The sequence below is a fragment of the Zootoca vivipara genome, chromosome 4, assembly GCF_963506605.1.
Source record: "Zootoca vivipara chromosome 4, rZooViv1.1, whole genome shotgun sequence".
NCBI classification, from domain to species: Eukaryota; Metazoa; Chordata; class Lepidosauria; order Squamata; family Lacertidae; genus Zootoca; species Zootoca vivipara.
In genome coordinates, this window is record NC_083279.1 from 34,049,130 (window position 1) to 34,071,528 (window position 22,399).

A 22,399-nucleotide genomic window follows, 5' to 3' on the forward strand; every position below is an offset into this window, starting at 1 on the left:
AGAAGGAACTGAATCAATCTGCCATCAGTTTCCTGCAAGGACAACATAGGAAAAGTATATTATCCCTTTTAAAATTTGCATTGAATTCCCCCCCCCCCGCACACAATACTCACACTTTTAAATATTTCCTTCTAGTTACCTACAAACAGGAGGTTTTCAGATTAGTTGTGAGTAAGCATTGTCCTGGATCATATTTTCCAAGATCATATGCCATGAATGATATGAAAGTCTCCCATTCCAAATAATAATAATAATAAATTTGGTCTAAAGCTGTGCACAGAGTTCATAGGGGGGAAGTTTCAGGACTAAGTATCAACCGGGAGTTGCTGTAAAAAGAGTGCTTCTGATGAGTATTCAAACGCATACAGGGAGCTCCACAGGTCACCAGCAATGAACCTTTGGTGCTCCGGATATTATTGGGCTACAACTCCCATCTTCTTTGAACATTGGCTGCGGTTGATGGGAGTAGGAGTCCGGTGTCATCAGTAGAGGACCATAGTTTTCCCATCTCTGCTCCCTAGTACAGTGTAGCACCCTGCATTGCGTACACCATGTCATGGAGCTTTTTTGCATAATGAAGTAAAAGGAGAAACCCTGGCACTTATTTGAATTTCTACATGTCCAAGAACAGCTAAGTGAAATCTCCTTTGTTTTAACACGCAAAAGAAAAGAAAAGAGACAGAAAGGCTATGCTGCAGCCTTATCTCTGAACCAGAAGAACAGAGAAACTGCAGCGAACTCTTCCCTGCTGTTCTCTCACTGAGCTGGCTGCAATTTGGCGAGGCCATTTAAACTAAGGCTGTCTCATACCTTACCTTGGAGCTCCCAGTAACTCATGAAAACCCCAGGATCCTAGATTACTGCCAGCACAAGGGAAATATTGCCGAGCAAGATGACCTGTGGGAGACCAAGGCACTGGCTTTTTCTGAGGTAAAGTGAGAGGAGGATCTCAGTTTGATACACATGTTTTTGCTGTGCTGCAGTGTGACAGAAGAAGCAGGTGGCAGCCTGAAGGACACTATGCTGAAGTCCATTAGAGCTGTAGGATCTCCACCCTTGATGTGGGAGAGAATGATTTGTTGGTGGCTCAAGTGTCCTATTGTTATATTCCATCTACTACACTTTCTACATTTCCACGTCTAAAGTGAAAAATGATTAAGCCAGCAACGATGCTTATACTCAGATCCAAGGAGCAGTCAAAGCAAGAGAATTACAACAATTTGGATACTCAAATACATATGTAAGTGTCTAGCTATTGAAAATGAAGCACTTAATGGCAACCAGTCTTCCATACCTACATTGTCACAGGTTACAAGTTACAAGACTGAGGACAAATCATACAGTTATTAAAATTAGACATCAAAAGATATGGCCTGTTTGGGAGCTGTTAACCAACATTGTTACATAGCACAATTCTCCGTTATTCTGTGAAGTAGAACCAGCAAGTTATTTCTGAAATAAGGCATGGTCTGCAGGCCAGAAATCAATACTTCCAATGGTGTCTTTTTCAAAGTACATTGTTAGTATGTTACAGGAAAAATGTTGTTTAAAAGATTGTTTCTGTTACAGGAAAAGTATGTCATTAAGATTTGCAATAAAAGGTATCAACAGAGAAATTATTAGAGAAGGATGTTTCGGGGGGCGGGGGTGGGGCAGAAATGATGGTGAATCCTCATTGCTGTGCCATAGCTGTTGACTAACCCATTTTTAATTGCCAGCATGAATGATATATGTACAGCATTATTAAAATTGTGAATATTTTAAAAATGATGAGGTCTTTATACTGCAAACACCTTCATCAAACAAGTTTGAAGAAATGTGAAGTATAACTAGTTCCTACATAAACAATGACATTTCAAAAGTCTTCTACAAAATAAAATACATTATACCTATTTTCTGCTCAGGGGACCTATATAGTACACTAATAAGCAAAGCAACTTATTTCCTATTTAAATGGATTTAAAGTTGTTGTTATTATTATTCTTATTAATTGACTTTTCCTCCATGAACAACCATTGTGGTGGAGATTGATATACATCTGAAAATAGAATTGCATTCTGATAGCAAAATATGCACAGCGGATACACACGACAGCATTAATATAAACGAGCTACTATGTTTTATAACGTTTTTGTCTAACAAGAGTCAAGGAGAAAGCTGAAAGGTGACTATAGCGTCTTCTACAGTCAAATACCCTAGTCTCACTTATTTGTAGTAGGCAGGCTAGTTGGTTGGCTTATGGCTGAATAATGTACTTACCATCCTCAGTAGGCACATAAATATTCAGATACAGGCAGTCTTCATTTTGATCTTGAACATACGTCATCACAGTATCCAAGTTGGCAGTAAACCAAACAGGCAGCATGTCGTTGAGCAGCGATCTCTCATCCAGATACTGCGGGCAGACAGCAGCAAATTGTGTGGCATTCCGCGTGCCGGTCCAGGAGGAAGGAGGCTCCGGGGGCTGGAATCGTCTTTCTCCAGTTGGAGGAGAAGCATAAGGGACTCCCAAGTATTGCTCCACAGGACCAAGGATTTCATTGGGCAAAGGTGTTCTTACACCACGTATTTTGCCATAATTCGTGGTAACGACTGGGTATTGTGCTTGTCCATCGATAAGCGTAAACCGTATCGCTAGAGCAGTTATCCAGAAGAGGAAATTAGAATTCAACATGACACAAACAGGAGTAAAGATCAAAGGCAGCCATAAGAGTCCCATTGGCCTTGACATGATTTACATCAACATTCGCAGGCCTCTTCCTTCCACACCCAGATGGAGAATCAAATTCGTCGGGAAAGGACAATAAGTGAGGAGGGAGGGGAGTGCGCAAGTGGGGGGAGGGGGAGGGAGGAGTTGACCAAGGAAAATAAAATAAGGGACAAAAAGTAATCTTGCCAAGGCAGAAAGAAGCTCCCCAAATGAGCGTTGTATGTGTCTCAGCAGAATGACCATAGACAGATCCTTGTGGCACAAAAAGCAAGGGAGTTCTTTTGCTTAAAGCCCATCCCTTGGGTCTGCTTCTCTTTCAGTGCTGATATCACAATCCAAGAATCAGAAGTGGCAGGATGTTCAACATCTACTCTACTACACTGGCACAGTGGCTCCTTCCAGTTAACTCCAGCATGATGAATAAACCTGTGCAATAAACAAAGAAGGGAGAGGGAGAATTAACATACACTCTGCTGCTGACAATATTTTAAAATACATCTTCAATTTGTTTCCCTGCCATTTCATCACCTTCATCCTTTTCTGCTAGATTGACATCATGCTGCCATTTAAGGATATAGGAATTCTCCAATGCCCATCGGTCCAGTGGGACATAGAGCTAATGAGAAATGCTTGAGTAGCACACTATTAAACGGTAGCTGCTATCTCCACTGGGCAGTGACACTGCAAATTTCATTTCTCAGCAGCTATATAACTAGCTGCAGAACCATCTGCTGTCTGTGTATGTGGAAAAAAATATATATTTTTTAACTTAAAGAAGATTTCAGCGGCATTGAACAGAGGGGACTAGCTTTGATTACAATTTTGTGCATTGACTGTTTATTTACGTCACTGCTTCTAAGGGGCTCAGAGCAGCATATATCATGTCTCCTCCCCATTTTAACCCAGAAGCATTATGCTGAGTGTAACTAGCACAAATCAGTCAACTATTATCATAGCTAGGGAGGATCTGAATCCAGGATGCTGTAGTCCAACATTTGAAGTCCAATGAGTATCTACTTCAGCACACTGGGTTGTAATTTAGGGTGTTTTGGGGCATTTCCCCCTCTTTGCCTGGCTTGTTTCGAGCAAATGCAGAACTGTTGCTGACTAAAATGTAGGTGTGGTATTCAAAAAAAGTTATGTTATTTCTCATTAACATCATTCACATGCATACAGTAGTAGTTAAAGAGGTCAAAGGTGGTTTTAGTCACGTGTGAAAATGCATTGCACCTCTTGCCCCATGCAGAATCAAGCTCAAATCTGAGTATATTTCAGAACAGTTTGAGATGACTTGTTTATACTTGTTAGGCTTAGTTATTTGCCTAACATTTTAATTGGGACATAGGCAGAAGCAGCCTTATTCTGGTTCATCTTGCTCTGTATAGTCTCCATTGATCAGAAGCAGCTCCCCAGGATTCCAGATAGGGGTCTTTTCCATTGCTAAGCATGTGCTCTACCACTGAGCCACAGACCTTCCTTGATTATTTCTATCCTTGCCTGCTTCTCTGCACGTTTTTATGTATAACCCTACCGTGAGACTTTGGAATGAGAAAGCTGAAAGAAAATCTAATAAAAAATAAATAACTAAAGCAAATGTGAAATGTGTTATTTTTTCCATTGTCAAGGAACATGTTGTCATAGCTACGTTATTTTAGGTATAAAATGTACTCAACACAGAAGCGTCCTTTCAAGTTCCTCATTAAGATGCAATTTTCCACATAAAGTCCAAAATATTCAACAAATCCATGCCAGGATTCTTTAAAGAAGTGAGCACTCAGCACTCTCTATCTAGATAACTCCCTCCCCCACATTTGCCCTGAGGAAGTGGCCTAATTTTAATGTAGGACTTTGCTTACACTGTTAAATGTCAGGACAGTGACAAGAAGTTTCCATAGCATTTAGACTGATAGCAAGCTAACCTAAAGGAAAATGTTGGGTGAATTGGATGAATAGGAATGTTGCATCATGAAATACACAAAAAAAATGCAATATGAGAAAGATTCTCAGCCAAAGGAAAAGAAAATATGAGTGATTCCACTCCACCAGGGAGAGCACCCTGACTCTAGCTTAAACTAAACTGTATCAATCACATTCTCATACAGAAATTCATCAAAACTAAACTAAGGGTTAGATCACTGATCACATTGGAGCAAAATTTCCCATCTTCTGGCAGGTACTTGACTATCTCTAACAGTAAACACGCATGCATGCATGCACACACACACACACAATTATTTGCATTATTTGTTTATATATCTTATGGCTTGCTTTTGTGTGGAAGATTGTGGAGTAGGGTTCTTAGGATTCACGGATACTGTATTATGTCACTGGTCTCTCTAGCTCAGTATTGTCTAAACCTGCAGACAGTGGCTCTATCAGTATGCAAAGGTTTTTATGCTCTCTTTAGAACCATAACCTTTAATGGGGACATCTTGCCTGTCTTGGTGCTCTGCTTTCTAGAGTCGGTCAATAGGGGAGTTGCCACAAGGATGATTTTGCAGCTTTAGGACCAAAATTTGAGGCACAGGTGAGAGAAGCGCATTTACTGTGGTGGTGGGCCGCCTGAAGCACCTGGTAGATATTTTGCTTCATCTTTTTGTTTCCCCCCTCTAGTTTCATATGAGTGAGATATCATATGAATAATGAACCGTTGGAATGCATTGAATACTATGGTTATTATAATAAGAACATTGGCATTGGATATTGCTAACTGACCAACGGGTATGTTTGCCACTGTTTTGAATTAAATGATGGATTTATCATGTTGTATTGCAACGCATTCAAATCACAGTTACGGTATTTCAGTTGTCTATCCTGTAAAATGCTTTGGGCACAGATGTATTTGTAGAAAATGTGGTACGCAAGTACACTGACCCTAATATAGGGATTCAGATTGGAGTCTTTGGCAGCCCTACCTGCATATACCAGTGGTTGAACCTGACATCTTTTGAATGCAAAGCAAGAGCTCTACTGCTCCATGTCTTTCCAACTCAATGATGTGAGCTCTTTCTGCAGCCTGTGTAGTTCATCCCAGGCAGAGTTTCATTACCATCTGTTGTTTTTAGAACAGAGCCTTAGAGTCACCTGTGATAGGTCATGAAAATGTTGACCTTTTGCAATTATGCTAGCAGCTCTGTTGCTTGTATTTACTTAACAGTGAGGGAAAACATTTCTAAGCTACTCCAGAGCTTTTCACAGCCTTGTTTTAAACAATTGTTATACCTTCTGAGTTTGTTCAGGAGAATATGTTTCCCTAGATTACCATGCATAAATGGCAGAATGGCAGCAACAACAATCTTCCTTTCCCAACCTCACCAAAGACTTTGCATGACACACAGATTAGCATTGCTTTGTTTGCATCCTCTAAGGCTGTGTTGGCCAATGGGTGGTCTTACAGAGAGCCAGTGGCTTCCTGTGGATCTGCCTCTCCATTTTCACAGGTTTGGACAAGGAAGGGAAGAAATGGTTGGGAGAAAGCAGGACGCACAACATATGGAATTTGTCCCAGAGTTACTTGTCCTGATTATTGGGGGGATATAGTGCACAACTATAAGAACTGGAGCAGGGATGCTCAATGATGTGAACAGTTGTGCTTTAACTGATATGGGCAGAATCAAGGTAGTAACATCTCACATACAAAAAGGCCCCTGTCTGGATTCTGTCCATGCACACAGTCCTTTGCCAGCTGTAACCTCTCAACTTTCAAAGTCCAAAACAACATTCCCTTTTGAAATAAGGGTAGGGTAGGGGACTTCCACTAAATGCTATAGGCAGGCCCGCTACTCATGAGTCCTGAGTACTGATCAGACAAGGCACAGTCCTCTTCTCATTTAACTCTTCTGCTATAATTTTTCATTTAAGAATGTCTGGTTGGTTGGTTTGTCTTTGCTATTTTCTTTTATTTGCACACACCACGTTTAAAATGTACACATCTCAATTCCCGTTTGATCCATGAGCGTGTGTGTGTGTGTGTGTGTGTGTGTGTGTTTCATTCCAGTGCCAAGCCAAGTTAATACCACCCTTATTATACATTTGGATACTATACAAAACAGTTTGCCTCCATACAAAACCCCGTGGGATAACGACGCTGACACTGGATTTTGTGTGAGCAAGGGGCTGACTTATTCACTTAACCCCTCTCTCAGACTGCAAATTTTCTGAGATTGCATCCAAGATCTGTGGATTTCCAAGCGCACATAATGATTACTTAGGAAAGTCCGAAGCTCTCAAAAGGGTGAGGTCATTTGTGAATTAGGTGTAGATCTCCTTGATAGCAATGTACTTAAAGCTTAGACTACAGGAGCTGACTGGTAGGAACGAGTTATTATTACTATTCTGTATACCTATATACTTTTCTACAATCAGTCTGAGTAAGAATAGGAAGTTAAATGGACTCATAGTTTTCCCAGTAAGGCTGTTCCCAGGTTACTATTCAAATAGCAAGCAGAGAAAGGAGATTAAGGCATTGTCATTTCAGTGACAGAAGATCCGGTTCTTTATCCTTTTCAATCTAGAATGGATGAAAGACTAAAAATGATCAATTACAGAATGAAATCCAGTATTTCAGAAGTGGTGCCAAAATGAGAATGGGTCTTTTCTGTATGATATATTTCACTACAAAATGGAAAATACAGTAGAAATGCAATTTAATTAGATGAGCAGAGGCTTAGAATCCTGTCTTATTCCCCTACAGGAAAGGAAAACAGATAATAAGGGAAGTAAGACAGAATTTTATTATTCATGGCAAGTCCCTAGTAAGAAAACATGCTGTCTCAGTGCTTTTCTGTAATAACAGAGCTAAACCTGTTAAAATGATTTGCTTGACAGCCCCTCTCATCCAGCCAAACACATAAAATTTAAAAATGTCTTCCCGTGCTTAATTACATTTTTGCACATCAATGAGCTTTCACTCAATTCAGCATCTTTATTCCAGAAGAAGAAGGAGTCAGAAAACAAAAATAATATTCAGGAGGAAAATATTCTCTTTCCCCACAAAAAACACAAGCACACGTGCACATGTGCGCGCGCACACACACACATTTGTTGAAACTTTCAACAAGTGATATCCAGAAGAAACATTGCTACAATAAGGATCATACAGACAGCTTCTGGTAACAGTCCAGTTAACAGAACTTCTGCAGCCAACCATCCTCCTTAGTAATGAAAAGCTGAGGGTCCCAGGCTCAGTCCCAAGTGATTTGGTAAAAGACTTATTTTTGTTAACTGATAATAGTTTTTGTGATTGTAAAGACTTTTACAATAAATACTAATGTTCATAAATACTAATAAAAATATATTTGTTGTGATGGCACAAGGTTAGACGTGGATGAATATTTCCTCGGAGACCAACTGATTATATAAACAAAACACTGAGCATGTTTAGGCATTGTCAGGGGGACTCCCTACAGGGAGCCTCCCCCCATCATCCTGACCAGCACTTCGCCCAGCGACAGCACTAGCAGCGGGTCAGGGAGAAGCGGAATTGAGGAGGGAAGGCTCAGCGAGGCATCGGAGCCCCTGCACTACTCTGACCAACAAGTGGAGGAGGGACGGCTCAGGGAGACGTCAGAGCCTAGGCACTGTCCCAGCCAGCAAGGGGAAGAAGGGGCACAGCTCCTTCTGGTGCCTGAATTGAGGCACGTGCCCGAACGCAGGGGTAAGGGGCAGTGTTTTGGGGTGCCCAGGTTATTATGCTGGCCCCGAAGCAGACGGGTGCCATTGCCGGATTCTGAGAGTGACTAGGAGGTCATGTTTTGCACTGTAAATAGTATGCACAATAAAACCTTTAAAGACACAATGGACTGGAGCGTCTTTACTAGGGAGTAGCCGCAACAACTCCCTGACAGGCATCTTATTTTGTTTTCATGTGTCATCGTTTTTAAGTTTTATTATGCTTCAGGGCCTGATTCAGAAGGAGTCAGTTGGAACAGATGCAGTAGATGTGGCATTTTCTTTCCTAGACAAATCTACTGAATTCTCACTGTCTGAAACCGTTTTGAAATTCACACCTATCTGAATTTTGCAATGCGGTTCTCCAACAAAGTAATGTTTACAAAAATGCATATATTACGGGGAAGTGTGCACCAAAAGAAATATATTAGTGAAAGATAACATACCGATAATGCATTATATCAGGGGGAATTACTTGCAAAAATATGTACTTTAGTCAAAACTGCATACAAATTTGTGTTTATTAGGAGAAATCTGCACTAAAATGCTGGTGAATTTTCATTAGATTTATAAAAATAATCATAATCATAATCCCCAATTGCTGTAGAAATTTGGAGAACTGAATTCACAATTGGGGAAAAAGTAAACAGGGAACTGAAAGTGGCAGGTCCATCCATTCCTAGCCACAACATACACCTGGCAGAATGCATTCACTAGGAAAATCAGAAGCTCTGCAGTCCTGAATTTGGACATTTTAAGTGGTGGATTAAAAAAAGAAAAAGAAATGATCTGGCATCATTTTTCTATACTATTTAGTGCTTTAGGTTTCTGGCCCCTTCCCAGCATCCTTTAGGATTCTTTATAATCTAACAAAGCCTTATAACTTTTTTCTTTCTTGGCATGCCCTGTAACACAGTGCTCTAGGCAATAATATTTATTTTCTTCATTGCTCAGTGTCACTAAATCCAATAGCCCGTAGCAGTTGGCTGAAACTAGGCAGTGGACAAAAATAACACTTACATTAATCTCCAAAGCTGGTACGAACAAAGTACATGACTCATAGGAGCATGAGTGGCACAATATGGCTCTGATACAAAGAGGTCAAGTGTACACACAGAATTCTAATGGGTGCATATTTTCCTATTCTCTTTGTTGTTTAGGGCAGTTATGCTTATGCAATGGAATTTTTGCACATAGGTGCCTATGTGAATGGGTAGTTTATCGTAGAAGCTCTGTGTGCACATTTCTGAATTTTATTCACTTCGGGTGCCTCCAAACCATTCCTATTTTTCGGGAAGGATTCAATGGCATACTGTAACTTTATATATTTTTTCAATTAAAGTAGATTAAGTGGTTGTTACCTAGTGCAACTTTTTGTGGTTTGGAAAGTGATTTAAAAGTGTGAATTTTAAAGTATGAAGAAATAATTAATGGGAAGGCAGGTATACATCCCATAACCAACCAGTATGGGGTGCAGAATGAATATTCATTGACATATAACTGCCCTGTAAACAAATCAGAATGAATGTTTAATAAAGACCAAATTTATTGTGCAAGCAAGTCAGGATGAGTGCTGAACAAACAGTTTGCCTGGAGGACCTCTTCCTCTTTTTAATTCATCATATTTGCATATCACGTTTCCCCTAAGGGGTTTGGAGGGCAAATGATTTGTGTTTGTCCCATATTAAACCTACAACATTCTTATGAAATAGCTTCAACTGAGAGATAATAACTAGCACAAAACAATTCAATACGCATCATGGCTGAGCAGGAACTTGAACCCAGGTTACTATAGTCCCAAGTCTTTCTAGCATCTTTAATTAAAGGCATTTATAAATTGCTTACTATTTCAAAAATTTAAGTGGAGTACATTTATGTTAAAGGTAAAGGGACCCCTGACCATTAGGTCCAGTCGTGACCGACTCTGGGGTTGCGCGCTCATCTCGCATTATTGGCCGAGGGAGCCGGCGTATAGCTTCCAGGTCATGTGGCCAGCATGACAAAGCCGCTTCTGGCGAACCAGAGCAGCACATGGAAATGCCGTTTACCTTCCCGCTGTATCGGTTCCTATTTATCTACTTGCATTTTGATGTGCTTTCGAACTGCTAGGTTGGCAGGAGCTGGGACCAAGCAACGGGAGCTCACGCTGTCACAGAGATTCTAACCGCCGACCTTCTGATCAGCAAGCCCTAGGCTCAGTGGTTGAACCACAGCGCCACCTGGGTCCCATTTATGTTAAGAAGTATCAATAAGAAATGCAGCCTGAAACCAATAAAGCAGCAACATAAAACCATGTAAAATAATAAAACAGGTATTAGGGGATTCACATAAAGCCCCACTTTCCTGTCCACGCCTTTCATTAATCTTTGCGAGCCTACACACCTGGGGATGGGCAATTCCTGGTAGCTCTCCCTTTGAGTCTGAGCTACAGCTGTCAGTCTGCATCTTCTCCTTTGAACTCCCCCCCTCCCTTCTCCTTGTTCTCGGCACTCAGGCTTCTACTACAAACTGCTGCTCCCCTCTTCCTGCCTAATTACCTCCACCTGTCTCTCCACACTCTTCCCCTCTGTCAGCAATGGAGCACAGCTGACTTGATTGTTACTTTGTGTACGGCAGAGGGAAGGGCATTCCACAGAAGAGGGGCAATAGCAGAAAAGGCCTGTTTTCAGACCAACGCTCTGTGATATTGGGTCCAGTGCCATGAGTAGAATTTTCCCCCAGATGATCTAAGTGATATTAAAGGTCTATGCAGGAATTATTTTAGGGAACCTGGTCCCAAGTTGTTCAGTTTTTATGTTAACAAGAGTACCTGTACTCTAAACAGGGCTAGGTAGCTGATTGACAACCGATTCAGTTCCCTCAGTACAGGTACAATATGTGGACATCCAGGTACCCCACTCAGCAACCTGGCTGAAGCATTCTCCATCAGTTGCAGCTTCCAGATCAATTTCAAGGGAAGCCCCACAGAGCACATTGCAACTGAAAGGTTACCAGTATAAGGATCACAGTGAGCAAGCGATCTTTTGTCCAGCAATGGTTGCAAAGGTCGCATGGGGGGGCTGTGTGGACATAAGTGTTAACCACGTTCCAAGGGGAGGTGTTGTGCTAGGTACCTCTAGCTAAGAACAATTTGTCTGCTTCAGGACAGAAAACAAGGTTGTCCTGCATCACTCAGCTAGAATGCCGATAAGTTATGCAAAGGCAATATAGTCACAGAGATAAGTGATGATCGTTCTGGTTTGTTTTCCCTAAATTATCATACTCTAAATGCCAGGAGAATGCTCTTTTATGGCACAATCAAAACAAATTGGTGGCAGAGAAAGTAATTATACTTGGCATCCCCAGACATCCCCAGCATATTAATCAGTTAGTAAAGGTACATTTGGAAAATAGTGTGGTAGAAGACCCTGCAGCAAATAGCCTCTTGACACTTTGAAGCCTATTTTGGGCAGAGAAATTGGGGCACCATTTCAGCCAATTTCTCCTGAGGTGTGTGGATAAATTCTTCAACAGTTTCTCACAGTAAATAAGGTCAAGATTAACACTGACAGTGGAATGGCTTAGTTGTCCCCCCCACCCTCCATTGTTTGTTTGTTTGGTTTTGGTTTGGTTTTCTGGCTGCTGCAAATGTTTTGGCATGCTGACAATCATTTTCCATAATCCACAATGCCTGGTGTTCTTCTGGGGTATTGGGGTGAGGATGAAATTGTGGCCACCACAAAAAAATGGTGCTGTATGGGATAGTGAGAAAAAGCAAGATATCAGAAACATTCTCAGGAAAAATCACCTCAGAGAAATTTGGGCTTAGCTCCAGGTTGGTTGGTAGGTTTCTGGGCCTTCTAATCATGTGTTTTGTGTTCTTACCCTTTGAGTTTCATTTGGCCTCATCATCATACAGATTCTGCTTCATAACTAACAGACCAGCCAGGATGTGGCATTTGTACAGAATTGCCTGCAATGGGGAGGTGGTGCCCATTTGCCTCCTGCTTCCCTGCCTCCCAGTTGCTATGCTGTCATGTGCTTTGCAGCATTGGGGGGGGGGGATTGGTTGTGCGATTTTTAATCAGGTTCCTCAAAGCTTGGAAAGTCTTCTTCTTGTTAGCTGTTATTGCTCCAATAATTTCTGGAATCCCAGCATATTACTGGTCACAAAATGGCCAGTATCTGAATCACCATTTGTTCGGATCATTTCCCTCTATGCTTTCCCATAGTCAAGCTGGAGGGCAGTTATTTCTGCCATCAACACGGAATTCAGGAGAACTGACAAGTTCACTACTGGGGCCCCTAGGAGAGCAACTAATTCCTACAGACATTTGGATCATGAAAGTGACCACATGTGTTTATAGGTTTCCAGCAGCAGGATATCCAACTAACAGTGGTGTTCTTCGGACAGCATGAACTCAAGCCAGGCTCAGATAAGCCTAAAGAGTTTGCCACAATGTGTTTCCAGTGTTAATTAATTCCCCAATGAAATATTCTGATATCCAGTAAAACAGGCCAACTTTTAGGCTTTCCAGACTCTGCACTGCACTTGATGGCATGTGGAGTGGTTTTCCATTGCTATATTCAATGATACATCTCATTACTAGCACTGTATTTCATGGCAGAAACAACCTATATGTGGTATTTGATTTAAATGCATTAAATGGAAATTCAGTAAAGTCTGTTTGCTGTAAGGGATCCTATTGCAATATTTGATAATAAAACCTACACATTCCTATTCCTGATGCTTCTTAGACAAGGGGGAGGAGAATGAAACCATATAATCTCAGGGATAGTACTGTTCTAGGATCCATCTAGAATTTAGCATTTCCCAGAGGAGCTATGGCATACTTCTGGCAATTCATTCACTGATGGTAAAGGCGGGCTGGAGACCAAAGGTTTTTAATCAATATTGTGAAACTGAATAGTGAGTGTGCTTTTCATATAAATAAATATTTTATTGGTGTGTTGCATTTACTTCTTTACAATTATTAAGAGGGTAGAGATATGTATTAGCAGTCTGAAAGCCTGTGAATTGGACATAAATTACAAAAACAGCAACATGAATATCTTTATTAAGAGATAGGTAGTACTGGTCACAATTCCCGTCTTCCTCTCACTACTGCAACCTGTCCATTTGTTTTGGACAAATGAGGCAAAACTGATGAAGCAGAAGTCTTCAAACAGACCAAATATAGACCTTCAGATAACCAGGACCTGAAAATATGCACAACCTATGCAAACTTAGGCAATTTTGATGATGAGAATGAGATGCCAAATTATATGATCTATTTATTTTTTAAAAAAATGTAAATACAAACAGTTTGACTTATATTGCAAGAACACTGTGGAATGTTTTCTGCTGAAAAAGAAACTCTCTACCTTCCTGATTTACCAAACAGCTGTAACATTTTCTTTTAGGGCACCAATTAGCATAATTGAGGTGGATTGCTTACATTTGGCATGGAAATAGACTGATGTCGTTATGTCTCATCAGTTAAAATCATTTTATTGCACTGCTTTGTTCTAGCAGCACTCAAAGTTTGGAGATCAAAAAACATTTTGTCATACATGATGTGACAAATCAATGTTTATGAACTTAAGAAGTAAACTGAACAATTTTAAAATTACTCACATTATCCTCACATTATCCTTCCCACCAAACATCATCATCCCTCAGTGAAGATAAATGAGTTGCGGGTGGGGAAGCTACAGCCTGCAAAGTTTTAATTCTTAATTATTTGTCACAGTTTGATCTGTACCATGAAAACATGGCTATATTCCACATTTCCCCTCCATCCCCGAGTGATTTCCAACAACATTAAGGTCAACTTAGATAACCTGTTTGAGGATATACCTTAATTTAAGCCACCTTCACACCAAAATAACAGTGATCAGTACTTCCAAAGTTACATAAACCATCTGCTATAAATTATTGTGAACACCGGATGGTAGATATAGGTGTTTAACCTTTCTTCTTTCAATGCATAGAACCAAGTCTAGAAAGCCAATCCAGAGCAGAAAGCGAATCCACATATGAAAGGCTGCTTCCCTGCATCAAGGCATTTGCCTTCATGCATTTGCCTTGGAATTCCTTTGGACACTAAAAGAGGCAGCCACATTTATCTAGCCATTGCAGGACTCTATATACACAAACTTAATATTAGCCTGTAGTAGATTCACTGCAACAGTCACCATCACCAACCAGTTTCATAACACTGTCTTTAGTGATTAGAATTTTCGGTCACTATTGCTATGTGCTCCAAGTGCCCACAAATGAAATGGAGCTACTGTAAAGTCTCTGAGAAACAGAGAGACACTAAACTATGGAGATATTAGAAGTCTAGGTGCATAGACCACCAGAGAAATGTGAATTAAATTTCTAGAGTTTAGAGAGGATACTTGGATGGATCCTAAAATCAGTTTTTGCTCATGGAAAGGTAACCCTCCACCCAAAAAAGGGATTTGCTGTTTATGAGAGTGTACTGTTGCTGATGGAAATATCTGTTCCATGAGTGGAAGAGCATGTTTGGCTCCAACCTTCCCCAGCCCATCATCTCCTTAAAAAAACAAGCAAACAAAATTCATTATGTGTAATGTGGGTTTACCTTAGCAGAAAATGTTTTCATTCATTAAAATCACGCCACCATTTTTGCCAATTCCCATATTGAAAAGCTTTTTCTGAGAGTGGGGGGTAGGGTTCCTCTGGAACAGGGATCTGGCAGTGGGAGCCACTGTAGATAGGAGGGGGGGATCCACCAAAAGCAGCTTGTGGAAGTGATTTCCACCAAGGCAATATCACCATAAAGGACAACCCAATATTGTTAAAAACACTGATAAATATTTCAGACTGCATCATATACCAACTGGGGGCACTCCAGATGTTGCCAAACTACAACTTTCATCATCCAGGTACCAGAGCCAATAGTCAAGCATGGTGAGAGCCACAGGTTAGCCACCCTTGACACACAATATTGCTGTAATCTTTGTATAATCACACCATAAAATAGACTAGTCTTATGATCGCCATAGGGTGCAAATGAAAAAGAAAAGAAAAATAATGCCTTGTCTTAAGACCACCTAGTGAGCTTGTGGGTGAGATGAGATTTGACTCACAGATTTCACCATTCATACATTATATCAGCACTCTATAATTCTAGTTTTTATAAGCCAGCCCAGCCTCATCTTTGCCTTGAAAAAGATTATTATCTTACATAGCTTACAAGTAATTCATAAGACCACACACTCTTGATAGAGCAGGTTCTCTTTGGCAGCCGTTAATTTATAATTTAAGGAACCACAACCAAGTATATTCTATGTCTAAGCAACAACATTCAATTAATAGTTGTAATTTGCCCTGATGCCCTCATTTATTATCGCTGCTGCTTCTTTTTTAAAAAAAGTAGTTCACAGTTGTATCCTGGTCTCACTGACCCACTGTAAATTTTTAAATGCACAATTCAGCTTGTTTTGCTCTCTTTTCTGCTTAGATCAGTTCATTTCACGCTCACAGCCTCTGAGCCACTGCATCTATTAATGGAAGCCCTGTCACTAGCAATAATAGCAGCTATGTCTCAGAACAGATCACCCGCATCTGTGTCACCAGTATATAGACCTATCGAAATCAAAAGCTTTACTCACAGCCACCATATATACAGTAATACTGAATGGTCTCATGGACATTATTTTTTGTATGTTTGAGCTTAGCTAAACAAGGAATAGGACTACCCCAATTTGGTTTTATTGCACAGTATCATATCATCAATAAAATGATAACAACAAAACCATTGGAAAAGAGGAGGAGAAAATAAGGGGGGGGACAATATCTTGACCTTTTTCATCCTTTAGATAAAACAACCTAAAAACTTCAGAGCAGGAACTAGTCCACAATGAGATCAAGGCCCTGAATTATATAGTGGTTTAATCTACAACTCCTACACTACTTCAATGGAATGTCCAGTTCAATGATGTTGTATTGCAGCAACTATGACCAGATACTACAGTCATTTAAATACAGTGGTACCTCGGTTTATGAACACAATTGGTTCCGGAAGTCTGTTCATAAACTGAAGTGTTCATAAACTGAAGCGAACTTTCCCATTGAAAGTAATGGAAAGTGAATTAATCCGTTCCAGACGGTCCGCAGAGTAAGCGTTCATAAACTGAAGCAAACTTTCCCATTGAAAGTAATGGAAAGTGGATTAATCCGTTCCAGACGGGTCCGCGGAGTACTTAAACTGAAGCGTTCATAAACTGAAGCATGGGTGTAATTGGTTCCGGAAGTCTGTTCATAAACTGAAGCATTCATAAACTGAAGCAAACTTTCCCATTGAAAGTAATGGAAAATGAATTAATCCGTTCCAGATGGGTCCGTGGCGTTCATAAACCGAAAATTCATAAACCGAGGTGTTCATAAACCGAGGTTCCACTGTAGTGCCTTCCAAAAACCATATGAGAAAGAATCAAAGACACATAATCTCTAATATGAAAAGTACTGAGCCGAGTAGAGGATTTTGAGTAAAGTTTATTTTCTTATATTGCAGAGTAAGTGTAAATAACCAAAGGGAAATGTTGCCAGATATATAGTGTGCGGGATTATTTATACACACACACACACACACACACACTCAAAAAATCAGAAATCCCCTTACATCTGTACCATTATCCTGTCATTTTCAGCACCACCCAGAGTTGCTTTTTACCAAATCAAAGAGGTAGAATATTTAGTTATGTCTCACCTGCTTTGACTCCTGAATAAGTGAAAATGATTAAAATGTTAACTGAGTTTTAGGGAGGGCTACTATGAAAATGCTTACCAACAGCGTTGCAGCTTTAGAAGCCTTCAAATCCTATCAGTGTGAGGTAGCATGATGCCATTTTAGATGTTAACACATTTTCCCCCTGTCGGAAACAGAAAGAGGTAGAGATTGCCATTCAGTAAAAGAATTGACAACACACCATCTTAAAATAATATACCCACACTACTTTTTCTCCATTTAAAAAAACTTTCTATGAAGGTCAAGATGCCTCAAAAAGTTATTTATCAAGGACTCAATCATGATCATGCTTTTTAATTTCAATTCACTCTTCCTTTCTCTCAGAATACCGGGACACTTTTAAGGTTTATGGAGAACCTGTAGCGCTCCCACCATTCCTGCCATTGCCCATGCTAGTTGATGCTGATGGGAGTTGAGTCTAACAACAGTGGTAGAGCAGGTTCCCCAGCCTTGTTCTACAGCATTTTGTGGAAGGCACGCATACTATAAGCATGCAGGCATATGGTTTCTAAGCCAAAGTGATTTCCTTGTAATCATACATAATATTCTGTTCCTAACTTCCAGGTTGTTTTTTAATCCTCTGAAGACAGTATGCCTGAAGCTCTTGGTTCTTATATCCTATGTGCTTTAAGGTTCCCAGTGTAGATTATTCAAGATCTATAGACAGTAACAAATTAAACTGTTATATGTAGTTTATAGCTTATGTTTATTCAAGCAATGTTTGTCTGAAGAGACTCATTAGACATGCATAACTTGAGACACTGTGACAACTTATTTTGCCATTGTTTTATATTATTTCTTCTTTTTCTGAACTCTTCTTGATCGTCAGCTTGTAATTTTTAAGCTTTCTGACTTTTATTTAATCTGCACATCCCTACTTAACCAAATTGACCTTTGCTGACCATTTGCAGGACTTATTTAGACTTAATCTGCATGAGTTTCAATTGCTCTCTTCTCAACAATCTCAACATGATAAGCATACATAACTATGCAGAAAGAAAATTTCTAATTCAAGTGACAAAGTGGGGTAGAATTCTCATATTCTAAGAATTGTACAAGATGCTAAAAAGTAGATGAGATTTCATGTCCGTTTTACATTTTTGAAGGAAACCAGTGAAGTTGATTAGCACACTATGCTTAACCAAACCAATGGGCCAGTTCATACATCAATCATAGTTTCATCAATCATGGCTTATTAACACAAGAATCAGGCAAACATACTCTCTTTCACTTGTTCCCCCTTCCCTTTATGTGCCAGCTTCAACTCTGCTGCCTTGCTTTCTTGAAATTACAGTTATATTCAAACCAGGGAACTGTGCTGTAATCTTGGGTTGCCAACTAATAAAGGAAACTAGGGTCTGATTTTACTGAGGGTATAAATATGAAGCGTTTAGTGGCTCACTTATATGTTGAAGACAACAGGCCCCAATCCAAAGCACACAGAGCTGTGTGCACAAGGGGAAACAGACTAGGTTTCCTCCTCAGTTATTAAATTGGGATAAGATTTAAGTAATTTATTTTATGCATTTAGCTGTTAAATAAATAAAATAAATTGCAGGAGCCTTTGACTTAAGCTATCCAAACCTCCACTATGGAAAACTAGCTTGCCATGATGTTATCTTCTTATCTGTACATAGTTATCCCAGTTATCTCTGAGGAATAAAAATCCTATATGATCCAAGTTAACATTTTCTAACCAGCTCCCCACGTCTAAAGATGTTGAGCTAGTTTCTGCAAGTGCCCTTGAGATCTACACAAACAGCCAATCACAACCCAAATATACTAATATGGGGTTGTTGTTTTGTGTTGTTTTGTTTTTAAGACACTAAATATTAGCCTGTTCTTTCAGAGGCCTATTTGAGGAGTCACATGAATGGCAATAAAACAACCTGAAAAATCCCTTCCATGTAGCTAGACTTCACTACTTTGGACAGCTCCCCACCCCACACAATTGATTATATTGTTTTAGCAAGCAATATTAAAACGTAACTAGTATAATACAGCAGATCAATAGTAAAGACAAAATAAAAGGTTACTCAAAACAACAATGATTTAGCAAGAATAAATTAACAACCAAGACACTATTTACCATGCAGATTAATCCAATAACAAGCCATCATCTTCAGTTTTTATAGTTGATGGATATTGAAAGAGATGCAATTAGCCTAATCACAGCAAATGCTAAAATATTACCACTAACTAACACACAAACACACACCAGTATTTGTTGGCTTACAAAAATGTTCAGGCTATCTACGTGAGTTACAAGTCGGAACCAAACAGTTGTAAGTCCTCCTGACTTAAACTTAACTAGAGAAACTAATCATTAGTGCAGGCATCCCCAAACTGCGGCCCTCCAGATGTTTTGGCGTACAACTCCCATGATCCCTAGCTAACAGGACCAGTGGTTGGGGAAGATGGGAATTGTAGTCCAAAACATCTGGAGGGCCGAAGTTTGGGGATGCCTGCATTAGTGGGTCAATTTTGCCATAAAATAAATATATCCCAAAATTTAACTAAATACCACATGTAGTTAGTATGTTACTATACTTTCCTACAGTTAACAAAACAAAAAAAGAGCAACATTCGCTACCTCTACAAGCAAGCATTGTAACATTATTTAATAAAATATCCCCTGGGTTTCTCCTATTCTGGGACAGGTAATATAAAATTATTAAAGTAGCTTTCAAAACTGTTATGGATACCCTTCATTCTTTTAGAAGTTTCTTAGGGAAATCTCCCCCTGTAGGACAGATTTGTGGTGTTGATTGCTCAGTGCTTAACCTGAACCTGGCTTCTGCCACAGTTTCTTCCTTTTTTGATTAATTTGGGAAGGTAGAAACTGAAGTGGCAGAGCCCCAAACTGCAGGTGAATTAAGGAGTATCACCTGTAATAGCTGCACAAGCATCAGAAGCAAGTTGACAGGATTAGCTCATGACTCCTCTCAGCACACGCAATTGTTGTTTCAACAACCTGAAGATCAATCAATACCATTGCAATTCAAAGCAACGGTATACACAACAAAACTAATTTAAGGGAAAGCACCTTAGATTTTTCACATATTTATCTTTCGGATCAATATAGCTTGACTGGCAGATCAAGGACCTTATAAGCCAGATGTATAATGTTGGTTCAGCACAGAGAAACGCACTGCAGATGAATTGTGACTTTGAGATTTAAGATTTGAGATTTAAGCTAGTGTTTAAGATAAAAGCATAGATCTAAGTTGTTCCCCTGTTCGGGGGTGGGTTGAGGGACAATTTCTGCTAACTCCCCCTTCCACCTGCAAGCTTTTGGCAGTGTTTTATTTATTTGAATTCTATGGAATACAAATTGTAATACAGTAAAATGCAATATAAGAAATATAAGAAACATCAACAGTACAATTAAAAGCCACAGTATCTAGCACACTGTATTACAATTGCTACCACAGGGAGAAAAAATAATACATGACCCATCAAGACTATTGGCAATTTTCAAGTGGTTTGAGAACCACTGATTACACAATTGTAAATGGGACATCTACCTTAGCTGGATTAAGAGGTTTGGCAAAGAGAAGGGACAGGGCTATAGGGAATGGGAAAGCAGTTCAAAGAGCATAAACCTTTCCCATACATGTAGTTCCTTAAGAAATCATATAATAATAATAATAATAATAATAATAATAATAATAATAAATAATTTATTTATACCCCACCCTCCCCAGTCAAAACTGGGCTCAGGGTGGCTAACACCAATAAAATTACAATAAAACATCAAAAGCAATTAAATAAAATACAATATTAAAATTTAAAATGCAGCCTCATTTTAAGTAGTCCATAAATCCAAATCATGAGGGAGGAAAAACACAGGGGTCAGACTAAGTCCAGCCCGAAGGCCAGGCAGAACAGCTCTGTCTTGCAGGCCCTGCGGAAAGTTGACAAATCCCGCAGGGCCCTGGTCTCCTGTGAAAGAGGAGCTTATATCTACAGTGACCAGCTCCTCATGACAGACAAAATGAAAAAGAAATATAAGGGATGGGAAACTGTGGCAAAAAGATGGAATGTCTCAAGGCCCCAGGAAAGCTGAAGCTCGGTGGCAATGCAGCAGAATACCCGGGGTGGGGGGGCAGAAATTCACTATCTATATAAAAGCCAGAGAAAGCTAGTTTCTCATAGGCATCTGGTTGGCCACTGTGAGAACAGGACCCTGGACTAGATGGGCCACTGACCTAATCCAAAATGGCTCTTCTTGTGTTCTTAATGGGTGAAAAAGATGTTACTGGAGAGAGAGAGAGAGAGAGAGAGAGAGAGAGAGAGAGAGAGAGAGAGAGAGAGAGAGAGATGGGGACATATACCATAGCATGCCGTTAAGCTGGTAGGAACAGGATAATTGTCAGTAGTTCTAAACAAATTTAAGTGGCACCCCAGGGCCCAACAAGAAGGGAAATAAATAGAATTCCTTACGAACCTTAAACTGGTGGGCCAGCCATGAAACTTTGAGGCCCTAGGTCACTAATTAAGTATTTGATAGTGTTGGGACTTTCAGATTGTAACCTTTAAAAATATATAACTCCTGGGAGACCATTATCTAACTTCAGAAAGGATCATCAACTTGAACGATTTACTTTTGTAGTAGAGAGCAGAATGCAAGATTTAAGAGGGAATGGATTCCAAACGCTTCAATTGAAGCAGTAAGTGCAGGTGGAAGCCCAGGTTCACCCAAGCATGGCAGGGTCAGGGCTTTTGCAAAAGGAGCATTCTCAGAGGGAAGAAATTTAGAAGAACAAGAAATGGGTGCACCATCACACATCTCTGGATCCAGAGTCCATAAAGATAAGTGAACACAGCATTGGAGACAGATGCAGATAAATAAAGTGTCCAGCTATAGGTAAGTGTTGCAATGTACACGGAAAATGAAACTGCAGCTAAAGCAGGCTACCAACTAGGGCAAAATCTCCCAAGACAGCACACAGGAAGAATTCTACATCTGTGCCTTGGTATCAACAGACCAGAGAAATAGACAATTCCCTTAGAAACAAATGGGACTGGAGTGCAATACAAGTTGGATACTTGAGCCAAGGCAAATGTGATCTCGGATGTAGTTTCTCAAAATGTACTTCAAGAGAGAGAAAGAAAATGAGAGAAAAACCTGTGAGGGTTATAACCCAAAATGTAAGACTGAGAACTTACAATGAGACAGTAATTCCACACAGAAATATCAGTGAGTTGGAGATGATATGCCAAGATCAGGGGTCATTCCATTTGTGGCAGTATATGG

General features: G+C 39.9%; 1 protein-coding gene across 1 annotated transcript in view; it reads right to left on the bottom strand.

The window, feature by feature from the left end:
• NLGN4X (neuroligin 4 X-linked) overlaps nucleotides 1-22,399 on the bottom strand; it is a 160,827-nt gene that overhangs the window by 120,895 nt on the left and 17,533 nt on the right. Inside the window, exons 2-3 of the mRNA XM_060273479.1 lie at nucleotides 17,179-17,263; nucleotides 2,260-3,136 (exon numbers count right to left, since the gene is read on the bottom strand). Of these exons, the coding sequence (XP_060129462.1) occupies nucleotides 2,260-2,731 (472 nt within the window). The 5' untranslated portion in view covers nucleotides 2,732-3,136; nucleotides 17,179-17,263. The remainder of the gene's footprint in view (nucleotides 1-2,259; nucleotides 3,137-17,178; nucleotides 17,264-22,399) is intronic.